Raw genomic sequence first — 18,547 nt, forward strand, 5'->3', positions numbered from 1 at the left:
CAGAAAAAAACAGATCTGATCCATCTGAATCAGAACCGCGCTGACAGACCGGGCTCCGAACAGGCAAAGCTTTCAAAGACCACGTAACCGCCTAAGCTAATCAGTTAAACGTGTTGTTTAAAAGTCGCCCACCAGGGGGCGGGACCGGAAAACCAAATCAGAACCGCCTCATTATGCAGGGCCAGGCTAATTCCTGGGCATGGTTCTGGTCTGGAAACAGAACCAGAACTAGAACATGTAGCTCCTGGAGGAGCAGGATCTACTCAGGGACCAGGGAACATGCAGATCCTGCTCCTCCAGGATCTGCATGTTCCCTGATCCCTGGTCCTCCTGCCCTGCTTGCTTTAGCCCTTCCCTGCTTCCTGTCTCAGTTGGTGGCTGATTCACTGACTGGCATCAGGTGGTTCTGGAAGCAGGGAGCGGTTCTGGATCAGCGCTTTCCAGAACCTGCATGTTTGGCTGCCGGAGAACCCGCCCAGGAAACACTGACCATGGCAACACCAGGACCTGAGATGGGACAAGAACCTGGTGATTTGGGTTAAAGTCAGCACCTGCTCCAAGGCCAGAGGCCAGAGGTCAGAGCCAAGGGCGTAGGTCCCATCTCATTATTGGAGGGGACCATAAACAGGGTAATTTTTCAAGAGCAATTTTGGGGGGGCCAGCAAAGTTACAGTAAAATGTCGTTCAAATTTTTTGTTCAAGCTGCACCATCAAAAATGACTAGTAAGTAGCAATGAATAACAAAAGTGTTTTTCTCAGTAAACAGCCTGCTGAGATCCATAGAAGTACAACTAAGATTCAAATGATGTTTAGATATGAGTTTGGTTCAGTATCACAGATCTAATCTCTGCTACACCTTTACAAAAACTTAAGGCTCTAAATAAAAACAAGTTGTAATAAGTAACTCCACTTAATAAAATTCCTCATAAATATTGATTTATTGCAGTGGTTCTCAATACAAGTCATGTGTTATTTAAATTATAACTTGAGTGGCTTTAAACTTTTATTTATTTATTCTTTTTTTCATGTTATGACCTCTAAATATGTAGGAAATGAATATTTGGGAAGTATAGCAAACTTAAAGGTCAGCACCAAAGTTTTCTAGAAAAATATTCAGATTTTATTTTGTGGTATTAAAGGCTCTACGTTGAAGGCATACTTTATTTTATTTTTTTTACTGTCAGCTGCAATAGTTCCCCTGCTCTAGTGCTAACGCTCAGTCCCTCCCTCCTGTTTCAAATTCTTCTTATTAAAGTAAGAGTTAAGAGCTAAATATAATTGAAATATTGGCTACCTTCGACAGAAAAAGGAGCTAAGTCTATGAAAGCAATGTATCAGTTTAGCTAGCTTTGATTTCCAAGGCTTAAGGTGGCAGTTTTGTCATCATTCAAAGTAATGAAATAACGAACTGTGGACTGATTGTTTTATTGTCAATGTGTTTCTTCCTATTGAGCAGCGGTTTTTGCTTTCAGTATTTATTTACCCAAGGGTATTTTTTGATAGTGCTGAAGAGCCACAGCTAACAGCTAGCTCCTCACTTCATTCAGCAGCGCAAATGTTGCTCTTCCTTCACTTTGGACTGAACCATTGTTCTAATAATGGTGGGGGAGGGGTGAGGACCTAAAAATTAATTCTTATTTTTTTCTTAGCTGAATTGTAGATTTACTTTGTTCTTTGTTTCTATTGCCTTTTTATATGGATATTGTTTAAATACAAGGTTTTTTTTATGATTTCTTTGGGGGGGACAATTCTAGACTTTTCCAAGATTGGGGGGTCCGGACCCCACCCCCCCTCGGGATTTACGCCTCTGGTCAGAGCATGAAGCTAAGAGAGATGACCAAACATCCCGCAGGTTAAAAGTCATAACCATGAACCAGTCTGGCAGCTAGGAAGGATTGAAGGAGAAAAACTCTTCTCTAGAAACAAGATGGCTGCCAGACTGAGACAGGACTCCAACCGCCGTCCACACCAAGTTCTGATACAGAACCGCCGGTTCTGGTTGGTTCTGGCCGGTTTTGGTGGGCTCAGCGGCCCCTAAAGGGTTCTGGTTGGCCCATAAACCTTGGCGGACTCCGGGACACTCAGACGGACTGATGGGATCCAGATGTTGATGAGTCATGATGACATCAGTAGCTGGAAGAGACTTTGCTTTATTAAGACAGGATTAGTTGGTACAGACAGCATGAGTATAGAACCCAACAGAACCAGAGCGTTCTGTGCCCCGGTTCTGGTTGTTCATGCCTGATAGAGTAACTTTGCTTTAAGCTCAGAGAAACAAAGATGGAGGAGTTTCTGTCAGTTTCTGTTTCTCATTGACTGATATTAAGCCCAATAGAACCGGGTCAGTCCCTCCGCTTTGCCATGGTCCGGTTCTGCCGGACTAGGAGGTTCCGCCTCGCCCTGGTCCGGTCTTCCAGCCTCTGAAGGTTCTGCAGCTGTCTCTCCTTCAGAAGCTGCTGGATGCGCTGGTTCTGAGTACGTTCGTGGAAAGGCAGCATGCGGGAAACGAAGAGGTTCTGCTGGTCTCTGGTGGTATCATCTGCTCCAACCACCCGGTACTGGACCTCATCCACCGAGTTCTTCTCCCTGGAGGCCGGCACCAGCGCCCCTGTTGCTGGGGCAGTATGTTCGGAGGTTCTGATTGGTGGCGCTGTCTGGTTCTGATCAACCGTAACCACGGAGACCGGGGCAGTTTTCCTGCTCAGCAGATGCACTGGAGTGGTTTCTATTGGCCGCGCTGTTATAGTCCCAGCTGTGGAGGCAACCGTGGTAACCATGGTAACCGCAGTAATTGCGGTAGCTGTGGTGGCTGGAGCAACAGGCGTGTCAACGTACGTTTGAAACTCGTAGTCGTAGTCCACATAGAGAAAGTCGGTGCTGCTCCTGCTTGTAGTGGTTGGTGTGCTGGTGACATCACTGATGACATCACCAACTGATGAGGTAGACGAGGTCACCGACATCATTTCAGTTAACTCCCAGGAACTAAAAGACAAAGGCACAAATTTCACATCAAAATAGGAATGAGCTCTGAAACATTGGCTTCTCTACTCCATGTTGGTGCAAGACGTTTGTTAGCAGTAGCTTGGTATTAGCTGTTTGCTATTAGCCATTTGGTATAGCTGTTTGGTATTAGCCATTTGGTATAGCTGTTTGGTATTAGCCGTTTGGTATTAGCTGTTTGATATAGACCGCTGGCTATAAGCTGTTTGGTATAGACCGTTTACTATTATCCATTTGCTATTATCCATTTGCTATTATCCATTTGGTATAGACCACTTGCTATGAGCCATTTGGTATTAGCCTTTTGCTATTAGCTGTTTGCAATTAGCCAAAGGGATAATACCAAACAGTTGTAGTAGTTGCTCTTTGGTATGGATTGTTTGGTACGATCTTCTGAGTTTGGTCCAATAAATCCTTTGAACGTCTGAAGAAGAAAAATGTGAAGAAAACAAAATAAATAAAAGTTTGCAGCTAAAATGTTGATTCAGCTCTATGCAGATATTTCATGCAATTATAAAGCAGACAGGTGATTCATAACAATCAGAACATTCTGGCTCGCTTTGACTAATTTTGAACAAGTTTGATCTGATTAGACCTGGTCTGACCCGGTCTCAGTGGGTTTTACATCGGTGTATATTTTATGTCTTAAAACTCTTTTGACTACTTTACTGACCTGCTGTTGTTCACTGGGGAGTCAGTGGGATTCTGGCTGCTGGAGTTGGTGAAGTTGCTGGAATTGATGAAGTTGCTGGAGTTGGTGAAGTTGCTGGAATTGATGAAGTTGCTGGACTTGGTGAAGTTGCTGGAGTTGGTGAAGTTACTGAACCCATCAGAGTTGCTAGTGTTCCTCTCACTGCAGAACTTGCAGCACATCTGCCTGTATCCAGGGATCGAACAGTACCGACTAAGCGCCTCCATCCGGCAGAAGACGGAGCGGTCGCCACGGCAACGCTGCCCTGCAGGCACAGAGGGATCAGGAAAGTTCTGGGAGATCTAAGCCAGTGTTTTTCAACCACTGTGCCGCGGCACACTAGTGTACCGTGAGTGATAGTCGGGTGTGCCGTGGAAATTATCCAATTTCACCTACCGTATTTTCCGGACTATAAGCTGCTACTTCTTTCCTACACTTCGAACATGTGGCTTTTCTGTGGATTTTTCTTCAACCACCAGGGGGCTCTTTAGCAGGAAGTGAATCATTGGAAGTCAAAGAAGAACGAGCTAATTTTCATTTAGAACAAGCACATGCTAGCAGCAGGCACGATGGAAAAATGTTTTCAAACTCATATGATGCAGCTTCTAAGTTGAGGAGTATCGATCTGGCAGTCCCGGAGGGAAATAAAGCCGCTGCACGTAAACTCGATGTGAACAAAACCGGATTTGGAGACGAAGGTCTCCAAAACTGCTGGATATACAAATGCTTTATATATCCAGCAGTTATTAGGACGCAGCCCTCTGTTGGGTCCTTATGGAAAACCGAGAGCGGCAGAGATACCAGCGGCCTGTTGCCCGGTGCGGCTGATATATGCAAGTTTCCCGGGGGGTTCAAAAAATTTGAAGGTACGGTTTATAGTATGGTGCGCTCATAGTCCGGAAAATACAGTAATTGGTCTTAAAAGATTTTTTGAAAACGAATTAATTACCTGCAAATAATGCCATCTATGAGTGTCTTTGCTGTACTAGTGACTAATCATGTAATTTTATTATCACTAGATGGCAGTAGGTACAGAGCATTTTACATTAAAACAAGAGAATTAATGAATGTAGTAACATTCATGCATCACACACGACAGTGTTGTGGCACTGTTCAGGTGTATTTTTGAAGTGGACATGTTATGTGCAATTTGAAATAAGGAATGTAAAATATGATAAAAATAAATTTTTGTGTTTATTTGATTCCTATTCAAGACACTTCGATAAGAATGACTATATATGTAATAGGCGGCTATAGAGTATCTTTGTTTAAATTTTTGGTTGGTGGTGTGCCTCGTGATTTTTTCAATTAAAACAATGTACCTTGGCTCAAAAAGGGTTGAAAAACACTGATATAAGCGGTCCAAGAAGTTCTACAGAACCCTCAAAGATTGGGCAATGCTAGTGCCAGCCTGACCCGGTGGGACAGATACCAACAATAATCGGTTCTGGTCAGAGAGTTGACCCTTCCACTACAGAGGCAACGCTCCAAAGGTCCAGTTGGACGTGGCTGATGGTTCTGACTGGTTTAGTTGTTAGCATAAAGAGGACAAACGAGGAGATGTTGGTCTACCGGGTCAGAACATGGAGACGGATCAGCGGGTTCTTACTGGGAGATGTCTGTGGAGCCGGGAAGCTGGGATTGGACCTGGACAACCAGAGGATGATGGCGTGCTTCGAATCTCCTGGGAAGGAAACACACCGTCAACAGTTGATTGGCTGCAGCAGAGAGACCTGCTGATTGGTCAAGGCCTACCGTTGCAGGGCGGGGCCTGACAAGGGCGCGCTGCTATTGGCTGAAGATCACTGCAGTTTCCAGTTGAGCCTTCAGGATTCAAACAAGCAACCTGACGGTCCTGAGTCCCGTTTCCACAGGAGACCGAACACTGTGAACACATTCGTGAAGGTGAGGGGAAGCATGTCAAAGTCCTTAACATCATTCAAATTAAAAGCAGAACAAAGGAAGAAACTGGAAGTCTGAAGGAATTTGGTCTTGAGAACAGAAAGAAAGCTGTAGAAGTTCGAGGAGAACTGGGTCAGACAAGGTCCTGTAGCCATGTCCTCACCGCGGTCCAGGGCCCGGTCCTCCAACCAGCGGGGCAGAGGAACCGGTTGCAGGTCCGCTTGGCCTCTGGCCGGTCGTCGCCACAGAGCTTGCTGTTCACTGAGCGGCGCTGCTTCCCACTGCTGGACTCCTGCTGGCAGCTCACCCAGCGGCGCTGCCACCCTGTCTGCCCACAGGAGGCGCTGCAGGCCTCCCAGTCCCCAGTCACCCACCTGGTGGAAGAGCCAAATGTTAGCCTGCTGTTGCTGACCAGACGGATTGGTCATGTTGGTTTACTGTGGTCATTTGCATGAGTTACTGTGGAGATCTGCAGCTCTCGGCATTGCACTTGCGGCTGATGGGTCTGGGCTTGTTGACATTGGAGCAGTAGACCCTCTCCACCATTTTCCCGTCAGCCTTCCTCCTGCAGCCAAACCGGGTGTACTGCGTCCCTGCAAAAGACGCTGACCTTTAGTCCCAGGAGGGTCATTACAGACTGGACACCTGCTGGCCAGGACATACCTCCACCACAGGGCAGGGAACAGTGGGACCACTTCTTCAGGGCCCACTCATAGACCACAGCTTCTTCCTGCACCAGGTTAGATTCCAGAGAGGACCGGATGTGGTCCTGAATGATGTAGCTGTAAGACACCGTCACCTTGGAGTCCAGGTGAGAACGGACCTGAGGAGCAGAGGAAGGAGGAGGTTGGCTCTTCTAGGCCTTTCAGAACTATTGGCAGTATTGCGCCGGTCCTTCTTTGAACTGACCATGAGTATGACGCCGTACTTCAGCGGCCCGTCGCTGTGCAGCACCTCCTGCTCACCGGTCTTGTTGTACTGCCACACCACTCCCTTCTCTATCACCACCCGGCTCTCAGGAATCTCATGTTCATCGTTGAGGAAGAAATGATCCGTCTCCTGGTTCTTCACGGCTGCAACGTAAAACTCTAGATCAACTTTGTTCCTGAGTCATCGGCTGAACCAAAGCGTCTTTGGTCCACCTACCCAGGGTGTGAGGGCTCCCCTTAAACTCCTGGATCACCAGATGCCTGGCTCCTTTGGGAATTTCCAGCATCTTCAGGTAACCTACAGCATGGGGCCAATCATCATTCAGACATTGATGAACCTGTTATAGCATTACGACCACAGACTCCATCAGAGCTCTGAAAGTTTGCTTTGGTTCTGGAGTCCAAGCAATCAGAACCTGATCATACGAGGAACCTGAAGCCTTGGACTGGTTGGTCCACAACTGGAAGTTTGAAGAATTTACAACTTTATTTCTACATTCCAAATTCCTTCAGGATTTAGAAATCCCAAAGTCCTAAACAGTTTAGGTAAAACTAGTCAGAAAAACCAAAAGCCGATTAAAAAAATGTTTTTAACTGTCCAGAGTAAAAAAGAAAGACGGGAAAGAAACTTTTCAGTTTCATGTGAGGAGGTGGTGATGAGAAACTGTTGAATATCATCAGCATAGCTGAGGCAGGAGATATCATCGGTTAGCTGCTTCTAGCTCCTGCTAGCTGCTATTAGCTGCCATTAGCTGTGGTTATCTGTGGCTAACAGCACTATACAGACTTGTGACACACATTAGCTGAGTAAGTTCAGATATAGCTATCTCTCCCAGTCACTGGTGGGTCTGAGCCTTATCAGAGGCACCAAGGACCCTGGTCCAGTTAGTGACCTCCACTTCCCGTTATTACTGCCATGCGTAGCAGCAACACCTGAGCCATGTCAGCCTGGTTGATTTACTCCAAACCAACAGATGGAAATTCACATTTTATGTTTGTTTCTTTGTTGTTGTTTTTTGTGACATTTCTAACATTAGTTTATAATTCTCATGACAATTGGATGGAACAGCTTGGACAAACAGAACATCAGACTTAAGACCCTGACCTCTGACCCAGTCCCCAGGGTTTCTCTGATGGAGAAGCTGTGGATGGTCATAATGTTGTGCCTGATCAGTGAGTCACCTAGCTTCCTGGTGCTGCGGGTGAAGTTCCCCTTAATGATCTTACAGGTGGAGTCGTCTCCGCCACAGACTCCACACTGATCCTCCCGCCGATCCGAGGCGATCTGGCCGTCGCATCCCACATGCTGTGGGTGGGGGGCACATGCAACAATGCTGAGCAACGCAACGCTGCTGAGTGACAAGACCTCAGAAAATAGGAATTAATTCTACAATGAAATGATCAAATTGGTCAATCACAGGGAAAACAACAACTGCCTGAAAGAAAAGAAAATCTTAATTATTCAGGATCATTTTGGGTCAAGAGTTTTTATTTCCCTCTTTATTCCTCAGTAAATTAGAAGCAAGAGTCAGGAGAAAAACGGCTCAGGATGTGAGTCAGGCCTGGAAACTGAAACACAATAAAGACCTCACACTCTCCTCGGACGCAGACGCTGTAGGCGTCGTCGTAGGAACACAGCGTCCCATCATGCACCATTCTGTTCATGGACACCACGGCGCCCGTCTCCTTGGATTGACAGTACAGTCGGCAGCGCTCGTCCTCTGCACACACGCACACACACAGGCTTAGAGAGATTTAAGGTGGAATATCTGAAGATGATCATAAAAATCCTGCAGACACTAAATTATTCTCAGATGATGAAGAGTTAAAGGGAGGAGAGGCTCAGAGTTTCCTTCCAACAACGGATTCCTGTCTGATGACTTTAACATGTGAGAGCGCGCACACACACACATACACACACACACACACACATCCATGTACTTCTATGCAAACTGAGGACTTTGCATTGACTTCCATTCATTTTACTAACTGCATTTGTGCCTAACCTGGACACTAAACCAGTACTAGTTTAGTCCGAACTAACCTTAACCAGAACTTAATCCACTGCTTACCTTTAAAGCTATGTAAACTAGTAGAGCTGCAAAAAAATGAGGACCACAAAAATGTCCTCACTTTCCCCAATGACCTCTATTTGTGGGTGAAAGTGGTGAAAGTGTTCTTCTATTTGTGATATACCCAATAATGTACACACACATGCACATGTATTTATTGCCACATTAGGATAATTCAGACCTTGCTTTGGTCCGTATAATTTCATTTTAGGGTCAAAATTTTAATTCATTCATTAGATTAATGGATTAAATAGATTTTAACGTGTTAAAAATTTTAACAGAATTAACTGTTTTTTTTGTTTGTTTGTTTTTTTCTATACAGAAGTCCTGAGTCAGAACCTTTATATTTGCACATTTCTGGTATTAACAGCAATGGAGGTCATTTTTTTTAATTGTTTGCAATAAAGAAAGAAAGAGAATAAAAAACTATAAATATCTTTGTTGAGCTCATATGTCTATTTATTCAATAATTTAGCAGCGGTTTAACACTTGAATTGGAAATGTTACTTATTTAATTGATGTATAATTTTAGATTTAAATGTGAGCAGTTAATTGCAGACCCTGAAATTAACTTCATTAACATTTTAATCCAGTCCTTGTACTCAGTCATCGGTCCTCAGAAGACACGTGAAAATGCCAGAACAAGTCCTGAAGAGTTAGCCTAAACAAGTACAAACACACTCGTACACACAGGTCTGTCTTTGGTATTTGTGAGGACTGTGAATTACAAAGTGCATTCCAGTGACATTAGACTGAAGTTGAACCCAGATCTGGTCCGTCACACAGCATTACACAACTTCCCCACAAAGAGAAGAGATTCCATTGAAATATGAACCCAAAGGTCTTAAAACACATCTGTTTATATCAGCAGCAGCCAGGAACAGCATAGTTCCGGTTTACTGGCATCATGTTAGCATAGCGGGGCGTCTGTTACTGACATGACATTAGCATAGCTGTTTTCTTTTATGACATCTTGGTAGCATAGCAATATGTCTTTTACTGGCATCATGTTGCCATGGCAGTGTCTGCTACTAGTATCAACCTAGCATAACCGTGTGTCTGTTTCTAGCATTATGTTAGCATAGACGTGTCTGCTACTAGCATCATGCTAACTTGTGTGTCTGAGTGGGTGCATTTACGGTCAGGATGCTCATATGGACGCCAATGATGCTTCATTCCTTCATGCTCCAGGAATGGATTCCAGGCTTTACACTGATCCTCCCTGAAACACAACACTTCAGATGTTCTGATCCGTTCAGCCTGCGGACAGAACCAGGTTCTGATCCGGTCAGCCGGAGGAGAGAACCAGGTTCTGACCTGGTCAGCCAGAGAACAGAACCAGGTCCTGACCTGAAGTCGGTGAGGGGGGGGCAGTCCTCCTGGCTGCACAGCTGGAACTCATAGCTGTTCCCGTAGCAGGTGCGCCCTCCGTTGGCTGGACTGAGAACAGTGACAGGTAAGTGTGTCTGATTGGTGCAGCTGGTGATTGGCATCACTACTGGTCACTCACGGGGGGTTATCACACTGTCTGGTCCGGAACCGGACCCCGCCCCCGCAGGTCCGGGAGCAGCTGCCGAACGGACTCCAGCGCCCCCAGTTTCCATGTTGCTTCAGGAGGTTTGGGGTCAACTTGATGCAGAAGCCTTTGAAGCAGTGCTGCAACACAGACAGCTGCCTTGGTGACTCATCTGGTTGTGTGGATAAAGACTGGAAACATGTTCTCCAGTGGTACCATTTGGTACTGGGGAGGTACCGGATGGTTCCTCTGCTGCTAGCAGAACTTCGTCGTTAAATAAACACTGATGATGAATTTGTGAACTCACCTTGCCTGGTCCGCACTTGGTCCCATCCAGCGGCGGACCTTTCTTGGTCTTACAGAAAAACGGGTTGTTGTAGTCACTGCACCACAGCTGCTTGCAGGGGTCAGGGGTCGTGTACTGAAGACACAAATCACTCAGAGATCAGAATCTGTGGCTTAAGATGATCTTGTTGATCAGAAATTAATCAGAAATCTCTCCAGATGTGAAATGAAAACAACACTGCACTCCATGAAGGAAAAACCTAGAACTGACAGGAAAACACCAGCAGGACTTTAATGAACTTCCTGATGTTTCCAGTACAGCTGTTGGCTGGGTCCAGATGTTGGCAGGGTTCATGTGCTGGCCGGGTCCAGGTGCTTGGCCGAGTCCAGATGCAGAACTGAACTGATAACGGGAAGCAAACCTGGAGGATTGGGTCCAGCAGCTCCGAGTCCAGTTAGTTGGATGTTTCTACTGATGACTTTGGTTCTGGTGGTTTTCTCCTCTGAACCAGATCAGGACTGGAAACATTTCAGCCAGGATATCTGCCAGCTCTTCGCCTCAGACTGGTCTGACAGAGAACCAGTCTGGGAATGAACGGCTGAAGAGACGATGCCACCAGATCATATTAGGTTCATTTTCTGTTCGGGTTAATAACTGGATCATTCTGCTCAGAGGTTTCAGCAGGAACCGACTCGGAGGCAGCTGTAACGGGTCGCTGCTCAGGTTCGGTGAGAACCTTGGGTCCAGCTGGACTCTGGGTCTGGTTGGACTCTGGATCAGTAAGAACCTTGGATCCGATTAGACTCTGACTTACAGCGGTACACATGCTGAATCCCGGGCCGAAGTCGAAGCGGCACTGCTGGTCCATGGTGTACTGGAAGCCTGGTAGCTGCGGCTGGGCGGGCCACTCGTGGCTGAAGGGGTCGTCACGGAGACAGTCGTAGGTGCTGCAGGCAGAGGGAGTGACTGTGAGTGGAAACCCTCCTGGCGCTGAAGGCACTGCTGCTGCTACTCACTGCAGGTAGCGATGCAGCTCCCTCCAGCTACAGCTGGACCAGTGGTAGCGGTAGAAGGTGGCCTGGACCCGGGGAGACATGATGCTGCCTAGAGGGACATCATCCATGCAGTTGTTCATCTCCCCATCGTGCTCCATGCCCAGCCTGCACACACACACCCACGCACGCGCGCACACATACACACACACCTTATCTTAGTTATTTATCACTAAACAGGTAGAATTATCCTTAGTATCACCATTCTTGTGTGACTCACACGTGGCCCGTCTCATGCGCAGCAACAAAAGCCGAGGAGAATCCGTCTTCTAGAACCAGGACGCAGCTCCGGTGCAGCTGGCACATCCCGGTGACCGGAGCATAACCTGCAGCACCGCGCAGCACAAGAAAGGGAATATTATTATTATTATTGCTAGTAGTAGTAATAGTAGCAGTATTAGTAGAAGTAGTAGTAATAGTAGTGTTCGTAGTACTATAGGTAGCTGTAGTACTATACGCAGCTGTAGTACAGCAGCAGTACCAGAGGTAGTAAAGTAGCGGTACCCTGCATGCCAGTGGGACCGAACTCCTGGCGGGTCAGGTAGATGGTGTGGTCGTGCTGCGCCTCCTGGGTCTGCTCCACCTGCTGCAGGTACGACCATCCGCAGACATTCTCCAGGCTCTTCTGAGGATTCCCCACCGCAATCAGCTCATGAGACTGAGGGACCAAACAAGTCCAGCTTTTACTGGTTTTCTACTTTAAACAGGAGCTGTTCTGCCTCATGCTAACTTCCTGTTAGCATGTGGCCTGAGCAGATTGACTTTCTGTTAGCATGTGGTCTGAGCAGAGTGACTTCCTATTAGGAGAGTGACTTCCTGTTAGCATGTGGTCTCAGCAGAGTGACTTCCTGTTAGCTGTGGCCTGAGCAGAGTGACTTCCTGGTAGCAGATTGACTTCCCGGGGGGACGTTGCAGCCCGTACCTTGGTTCCGGTCAGCATGATGATCCGGGCTACCACCACGTTGATGTTGGCCCCCAGAGAGGGATCCTGGTAGATCTCATTGACCTGCAGGAAACGAGCAGAATCTGCATGAGGAGCTTCTGAATGTAACCAAGAGCAGGAAACAGAGCAGGAGAACATCAGACAGAAGGAACCAGAACCCAGAGCAGTTCTTCTGGGTTCTTTGTTCATTCATGTAGCGGCACTTTGCAAGCGCCTACATGGATGGATACAAAACTCATGACTGCTTCCACCTACAATGTTCATCAAGGTGAGGAGATATTTCAGGATGTGTTCTCGGCCGTGGAAGAGAACCAGGGAGTAATCCACGGCCAGCAGCACCTGGAGGACGCAGAGGCAGGTGAGCACCAATCAGAGAGCAGGAAACTAAACGCCTCACACAGAAAACACATCAAACACTTAATTAATCAACATAGAAACACAGAAAAACACAAGGAAACGTTGAGTCATAAAAAAATAAGGTGAGATGGAGAAGATAACCTTTGACCTTTGAAGGTTAGCAGCAGTGAGCGGTTTTGGGTCTGACCAACCATTTCTCAGGCGGTTTGTTCTGATCAACGGAACCAAACTCCGCTCTGATGTCGAGAAGAACCTGGACAGACCATTCTTATGCATCACTGTGAAGACCTTCAGAACCTCGTGGTTCTGTTGGCGATCCAGAACCAGACAGATGAGGGGCTATGAAATCGTCCAGTCTGGCTTCACTAGCCACAGTTTAAGTCTTTACTGGCTGCTGGACTTCGGGTGTGACATCAGGAAAGATTAAATAATCTGGTGTTTTTTTCTCCTGGCGCTCAAGTGACTCATCCTAATCTCTGATTGGCTGAGAAGCAGATGGACTCCTGGGATTTTATCTGCTCAACTGATCAAAGGTGCTAATACTTTGTTCCGACATAAATCTGGAGTTATGAGAGAGCAAAGGTCAGAAAGGTCACGTACCTCAATGTGAAACATTTCAGCCAAAGTGTCACGGCGCCGACGACCTGACCCGTTTGGACCCAGCGTTGAGTTTGGGTTCAGCAGTCCTAGCAGCGGCCCTGCAAGCACAATTCATCCAGTCTGAAGATCAGGAGGTCAGCTCAGCTGATTCAATGGATCCAAACAACTGATGGTGTTTCCAGGATGGACCAGAACCACAGAGACCTCCATGAACCTCATTAGAATCCGTCAGTCCTGTAACAAGTCCCCGCCCAGCCAACCGAACAGCGGTGGATCTCCGGCCAGAGTTCAGCTCATCCCCACAGGCTTTAACTACAACATACACTGGAAATAAAAACCAGATGAAGCACAGGAGCCAAAGGCTGACCTCTGATCTCAAACACTGAAGCCAGCAAACCCTGATGTCCATAAAGGGTTGCTATGGAAACCAGGCAGAGAAAATCTCTCTTTACCTCGTAAACAGTCTGAAGAACGGTTATGAGGCTGCACCAGTACTGACCAGTACAGACCACTAAGGCAGGAAACCCAGGGGGAAGGTAACCTCTTCCTCTGGGTTCTGTGCATTCTTGAGACATTTTGTGTTGAAATGTGTTTCACAGCATTTTCAGTTCCATTGTTTTGCTTGCAGTGGGTCTCTGTGTGTCTCTGTAGGTCTCCGAGTGTCTCAGAGTGTCTTTGTGGGTCTCTGAGTGTCTCTCTGCATCTCAGAGTGTTTCTGTGTGTACCAGAGTGTCTCAGTCTTTGAGCACAAAGCCAAGTTTCCTGGACCTTTTCCACCGTGTTATTTTCCTTCTTTCAGCTGGAATGAAGGAGTTGGAGGAGCTGCGGCTCCGCTCGGTTTGTTAGCATGCTAAGACGCAGCGCAGAATGCAACAATCTGAACTCGGGTTGGTTTTCTGAAGTGGCGCTGGGTCAGTGTGATTGGTTCCGACTGAAAACTGATTGATAAATGCTTCCATTGTTTCAGTTCTGATCCCTGACTGGCTCGTTGGGTTTAACGATGACATTGATGGCCCCTAGTAAGCCTAAACACCTCTGACCTCCTGATGGTTGCTATTATCTGAACCAGACCTGGCAGAACAGAACCAGTGCTTGACTCACCTCGCAGGAAGTCCTCTGAGGTCTGATTTGCAGCTGATGGTTTCCTGATGATGGCTGAAGAGTGATAAACAATGTGCCTTCGCTCGCCTTCGCCCTCCTCCTCATCGTCTTTCAGCGGTTCAATGAAGAACTCGTCTCCTCCGGTCCGGATCATCCCTGCCTAGAGACACGAGAACCTGCTGTAACCTGGTTCCGGATCAGTTTACCTGTCTGGGCAGCAACCAGCATTAAACTAGAACCAACTGGATTGGCCCAGTTTACAACCAGCTTCATTCACAGAAAGGTTCTGGAGTCTGACTCGGGATCAATGCAGAGATAAAACATCATCATCATCATGAAGACCAAAATGATCAAAGTCAGTATGGAGGAATGCTGAGAGTCATGTAGATCCAGAGATTCCTCAGCAGATCACCGAGAAACAGATCTTCAAGGACCTGAAACACTGACTCCTACCAGAACCTAACACCAACCAGAACCAAAATCAGGACCAGGACCAGATGTCTAGGAGTCTCCAGATCGTCTCTACCAGTCTCCTTTGCTAAACCAACCCTCTTCTGATCCTCCATCACCACCTGATCCTTGGCTCTAGTCTTTGTCCCTGGCGAAGACTAGAGCCAGGGACTGGGGGAACCTCCAGTCCAATATGGCCGCTGTTCCCCCAAAATATTTCAGCCTCATCTTTCAGGCATTTGGTCCTGAACGTTTGGACCAGTCCGGCTCTGGAAACCACCTACCAGTCCGTCGCAGTTGCTGATTGCCACAGACGTGTCATCCAGGTCTGACACTGTTCCTGTGTAGAAGCAGTCATCCTCTCTGATTGGCTCAGAGTGCAGGTATCCTGACTCCTCCCACTCCAAGGTAGCAGTAGGAGCAATAAGGCGGGAGTTTGGACGCAGCCGCAGGTGGAGGTGCCGACCAAACACAGTCACGTTGTAGAAGAGCTCTGCCTCTTCCTTAGGACTCCTCCCCCTCCATGAATGGCTGAACGATGATCTCCAAGTGGGCGGGGCCTGTTGTGCCTGGGAATTGTTGGGCGTGTCCTTATTGGAGGGGGCGTGTCTCTTGCTTCGGTATGAATGGTGGGCAGAGACTGACTCTGACAGGAGCCGTCCCTCTGAGTCGGTTCTGATTGGACGAATGATGCTGAACTCTGACAGAACCTGATGGAGAGAACCTGGGAGACAGAAGATATTTAAGACCGGGTCATCATCAGATCAACGAATTATTCAGAACAATTATTGACTCGGTTAATGTGAAATGGACTCAACTGCATCTTCAGCAGAACCTTCATTAAAAACACAGAAGTCAGTCATCACTTGCAGCCAGCGAGTTCATCATGTGTGATAGGTTACTGGAGCTACAGTAGGAGGAGCTACTCTCTTCAACAACCAGGACCAACCGGTACCGTCCGGTACCAACCAGTACCAGGACCATGGTCAGATCCAAACAACAGACACTTTTGTCTTCATTACTGGGGACTGGGAACTGGACCGGGTTTGTGTTGGACCGGACTGGTCTCTCTCTGTCCGTGCTATAGCCTCAACAGCAGAGCCGTCCAGAACCAGACTGTTGGTTCTGATGTTCTGGTGTCAGAACATCAGACACCAGCTAAAGCTTTAGCTTGGAAGTTGCTGGTTCCGCTTCTTGGGTTCTTCCTGTCCGTTGGTACTACCTGGTCCAAGTGGTGTCCATTGACGGCTCCAACACGTTAGCTGAAGGAAGATGCTTCACTCTGAGGCATATATCCTGGACTTTCTGTCCTGTTTTGGAACCACACCAGAAATCATCTGACCCAGCTCCACCAATCAGAGCAGAGCGAGCACAGGCAAACTCATGGCTGCTTCAGGTGCAAAAACATCCTGGTTCTGGTTCCAGTTCCGAGAAGCCAGATGGTTGATTAAACTCCATCCAGAACCAACTCGTCTGTCTAGAGACAAAATGCTGGTTCTCCTCTTTCCTCCGAGACGATTTTAATCTTTAATTTGGCTCCTTTTGAGCTTACTGTGAATTTAAATTTTTCTCCCCCCGTTTGTCTCGGTCCAGTCGGGTAGAGACGGGTCCAGTTGTTTCTCTTCCTGGTTTCTGTCTCCAGGTTGTGTTGATGTTCTGGTTTGGATCCGTTATACTCTTCCCGGTGTTTTCTTGAGGGTTGGACCTTGGTTCTGTTGGAGAAATGATTCTGGTTTGGTTCTGGAGGAACACCAGAATCCCTCTGACTCCTGCAGGTCCCTGCTCTAAGCGTGCTCGGTAGACGCTTTCCCTCCCTGGAACCCCAGATGGATGGATGCATGTATTCACAGTAGCTGATATGATTTACACACACACCCACACACTCACTCACTCGCGCTCTCTCTCTCTCTCTCTCATACACACAGGAGGATGTGATGAAGCCTGAGCTGCTTCACATTCTCTGAGCGCCTGAAACATAAACTCTGAGCCCTATGGAGGGAGCATGCAGGGGTCAGAGGTCATGGCTGGAGGACCTGTCCACCACAGAAGAAGAGAGGAACATGAGCTCACCTGAGAAGCAGCAGCTGACATGCAGCAGGAAGACGAGGACCAGCAGTCCAGAACCAAGCCTGTCCATGCTGGAGGGACAGACGGGAGACGGACCAATCTAGACTGACTGAGCGCCGGAGCTCCGGCTTTTTCACTCTGTTATTATCTCCTCCCTCAGCCGCCGCCGCATATGTGTGTGTGTGTGTGTGTGTGAAATAATTTGATGTTGTGACTCTGGACCAGCCAGAATTGCTGCAGTTGCTCGGTGTGACTGCGCCCCCTGCTGGACAGCAGCTGCAGTCACACTGGAAAACTCTGCTGTATTCAAATTGTGCTAAAAGCAGTTAGCCTATCAGAGAAGCTACACTAGCCTAAAATAGCACCTGAATGCTAACATGTAGCAGCTAATAGTAATGTTAGCATCCACAGTCCACGAATAATTAAAGAAACTCTGGAAAATGAATGGATAGAAAACCTCTTTGCTATAAAAACCTTAAAAACCAGAAATCAACCAAAATGTTGCTTAATTTGTTGATACTTTATATATAGTTTTTGGTTGAAATGTGGTTAAGTAATTACCGTTGGACCGAACCAGAACTTGACGTTATCAGAACCAGGTCCCAAGCTGCTTTGATCTACCGACCTGAAACATCAACCTGAGAAAGTCATCTACTGGCTCCACCGGAGCTCACAGCAGGAAAACTTTTTCATACCAACATCCCAGCAGCATCCCAGCGTTGCCATAAAGATGACGGAGGGCCGTCTCCATGGCAACGCTCCAATAGTTCAGACTGGAGTTTCCCTCCATGATGAATCTAATCAGCTGCTCTGTTGTTCACACCTGGAAAAATCTAAATAACGTTTTGTTATGAGGAAGTTCTGATTCTGTTCGGATCCACTCGGTTCTGATAAAAATGAGGCAGCAGCTGGACAGAAAATAAAGAAATGAGAACGGTCCAGGCCCGGTGGCTTGGGGATTTGAAAGTCATTTCCCACCCACAGAGTTAGCCATGCTAACATAAACTCTTAGCCATGCTAACTCTGACTGGATGCAGTTATTTTTTATTTTCACTTCAGAGTGGCCATCTTTCTATCTCTGTTTGATACATTCGGGGCTCGCGCACTTCCCGTATCTGTGCCCTCTGTCTACCGCACATTTTTCAGCCGTTACAAACAGCTTAATCTATTGTTAGCATGTTATAACGTGTTTTTCCGAGCCGCCTTTAAACGCAGCATGAGCGCTAAGAAACTCGCCCCGATTTTACACCTGGCAACGACGGAGACCTGCGGCTGCGCAGAAACAGGCATGTGTCTGCGCAGAATCATGGCAGTAAACCAGCAAAAGGCAAAGATCTTAGCACAGTTTCCCCCAAAACTAACAGAGTGAGCTGATTAATGCTGCTGAATGCAGTCAATGTTAGCTACATTATGACTACCTAATGTTAGCCACTGATGTTAGCTACATGACTAGCTAATACTAATGCTGTGAAATCAAAAGACAGCCAGGTAAATAACTGTACAACTCTTTTCACCTTTAATGTGACCTATGACCTTTACAACACTACTGAAAAACAGAAATCTTTCAGGGAAGTGAAGTAT

At 47.1% G+C, this 18,547-nt stretch overlaps 1 protein-coding gene across 1 annotated transcript; it reads right to left on the reverse strand.

Moving 5' to 3' along the window:
* Nucleotides 1-2,133: 2,133 nt before the first annotated feature.
* Nucleotides 2,134-17,628, reverse strand: LOC106948561 (A disintegrin and metalloproteinase with thrombospondin motifs 2-like). The gene is made up of 25 exons (XM_015034315.1): nt 16,970-17,628; nt 15,184-15,623; nt 14,450-14,609; nt 13,349-13,446; nt 12,647-12,730; nt 12,371-12,454; nt 11,953-12,106; nt 11,669-11,774; nt 11,413-11,556; nt 11,211-11,343; nt 10,418-10,531; nt 10,105-10,250; nt 9,945-10,034; nt 9,734-9,816; nt 8,110-8,243; nt 7,705-7,828; nt 6,740-6,820; nt 6,503-6,666; nt 6,257-6,416; nt 6,054-6,186; nt 5,757-5,967; nt 5,447-5,576; nt 5,301-5,375; nt 3,674-3,956; nt 2,134-2,982 (listed from the first exon to the last, which is right to left on the reverse strand). Exons 1-25 carry the CDS (start codon nt 17,034-17,036, stop codon nt 2,343-2,345), a joined length of 4,038 nt encoding a protein of 1,345 aa, XP_014889801.1. The 5' UTR covers nt 17,037-17,628; the 3' UTR covers nt 2,134-2,342.
* Nucleotides 17,629-18,547: the final 919 nt, after the last annotated feature.

This window comes from Poecilia latipinna, unplaced genomic scaffold (assembly GCF_001443285.1).
Source record: "Poecilia latipinna isolate Pla-1442-1.1 unplaced genomic scaffold, P_latipinna-1.0 Scaffold294, whole genome shotgun sequence".
In the NCBI taxonomy this organism is placed as follows: Eukaryota; Metazoa; Chordata; class Actinopteri; order Cyprinodontiformes; family Poeciliidae; genus Poecilia; species Poecilia latipinna.

Bases quoted from the DNA above. Each gene is read 5' to 3' on its own strand.
- LOC106948561 (XM_015034315.1), bottom strand. From the start codon at position 17,036: ATGGACAGGCTTGGTTCTGGACTGCTGGTCCTCGTCTTCCTGCTGCAT. The intron at 10,035-10,104 runs GTGAGTGACCAG...CACTGTTCTCAG, and splicing joins AGACAGTGTGATAACCCCCC to TCCAGCCAACGGAGGGCGCA. The intron at 5,968-6,053 runs GTAACTCATGCA...CTCTTCCACCAG, and splicing joins GAGAGCTGCAGATCTCCACA to GTGGGTGACTGGGGACTGGG.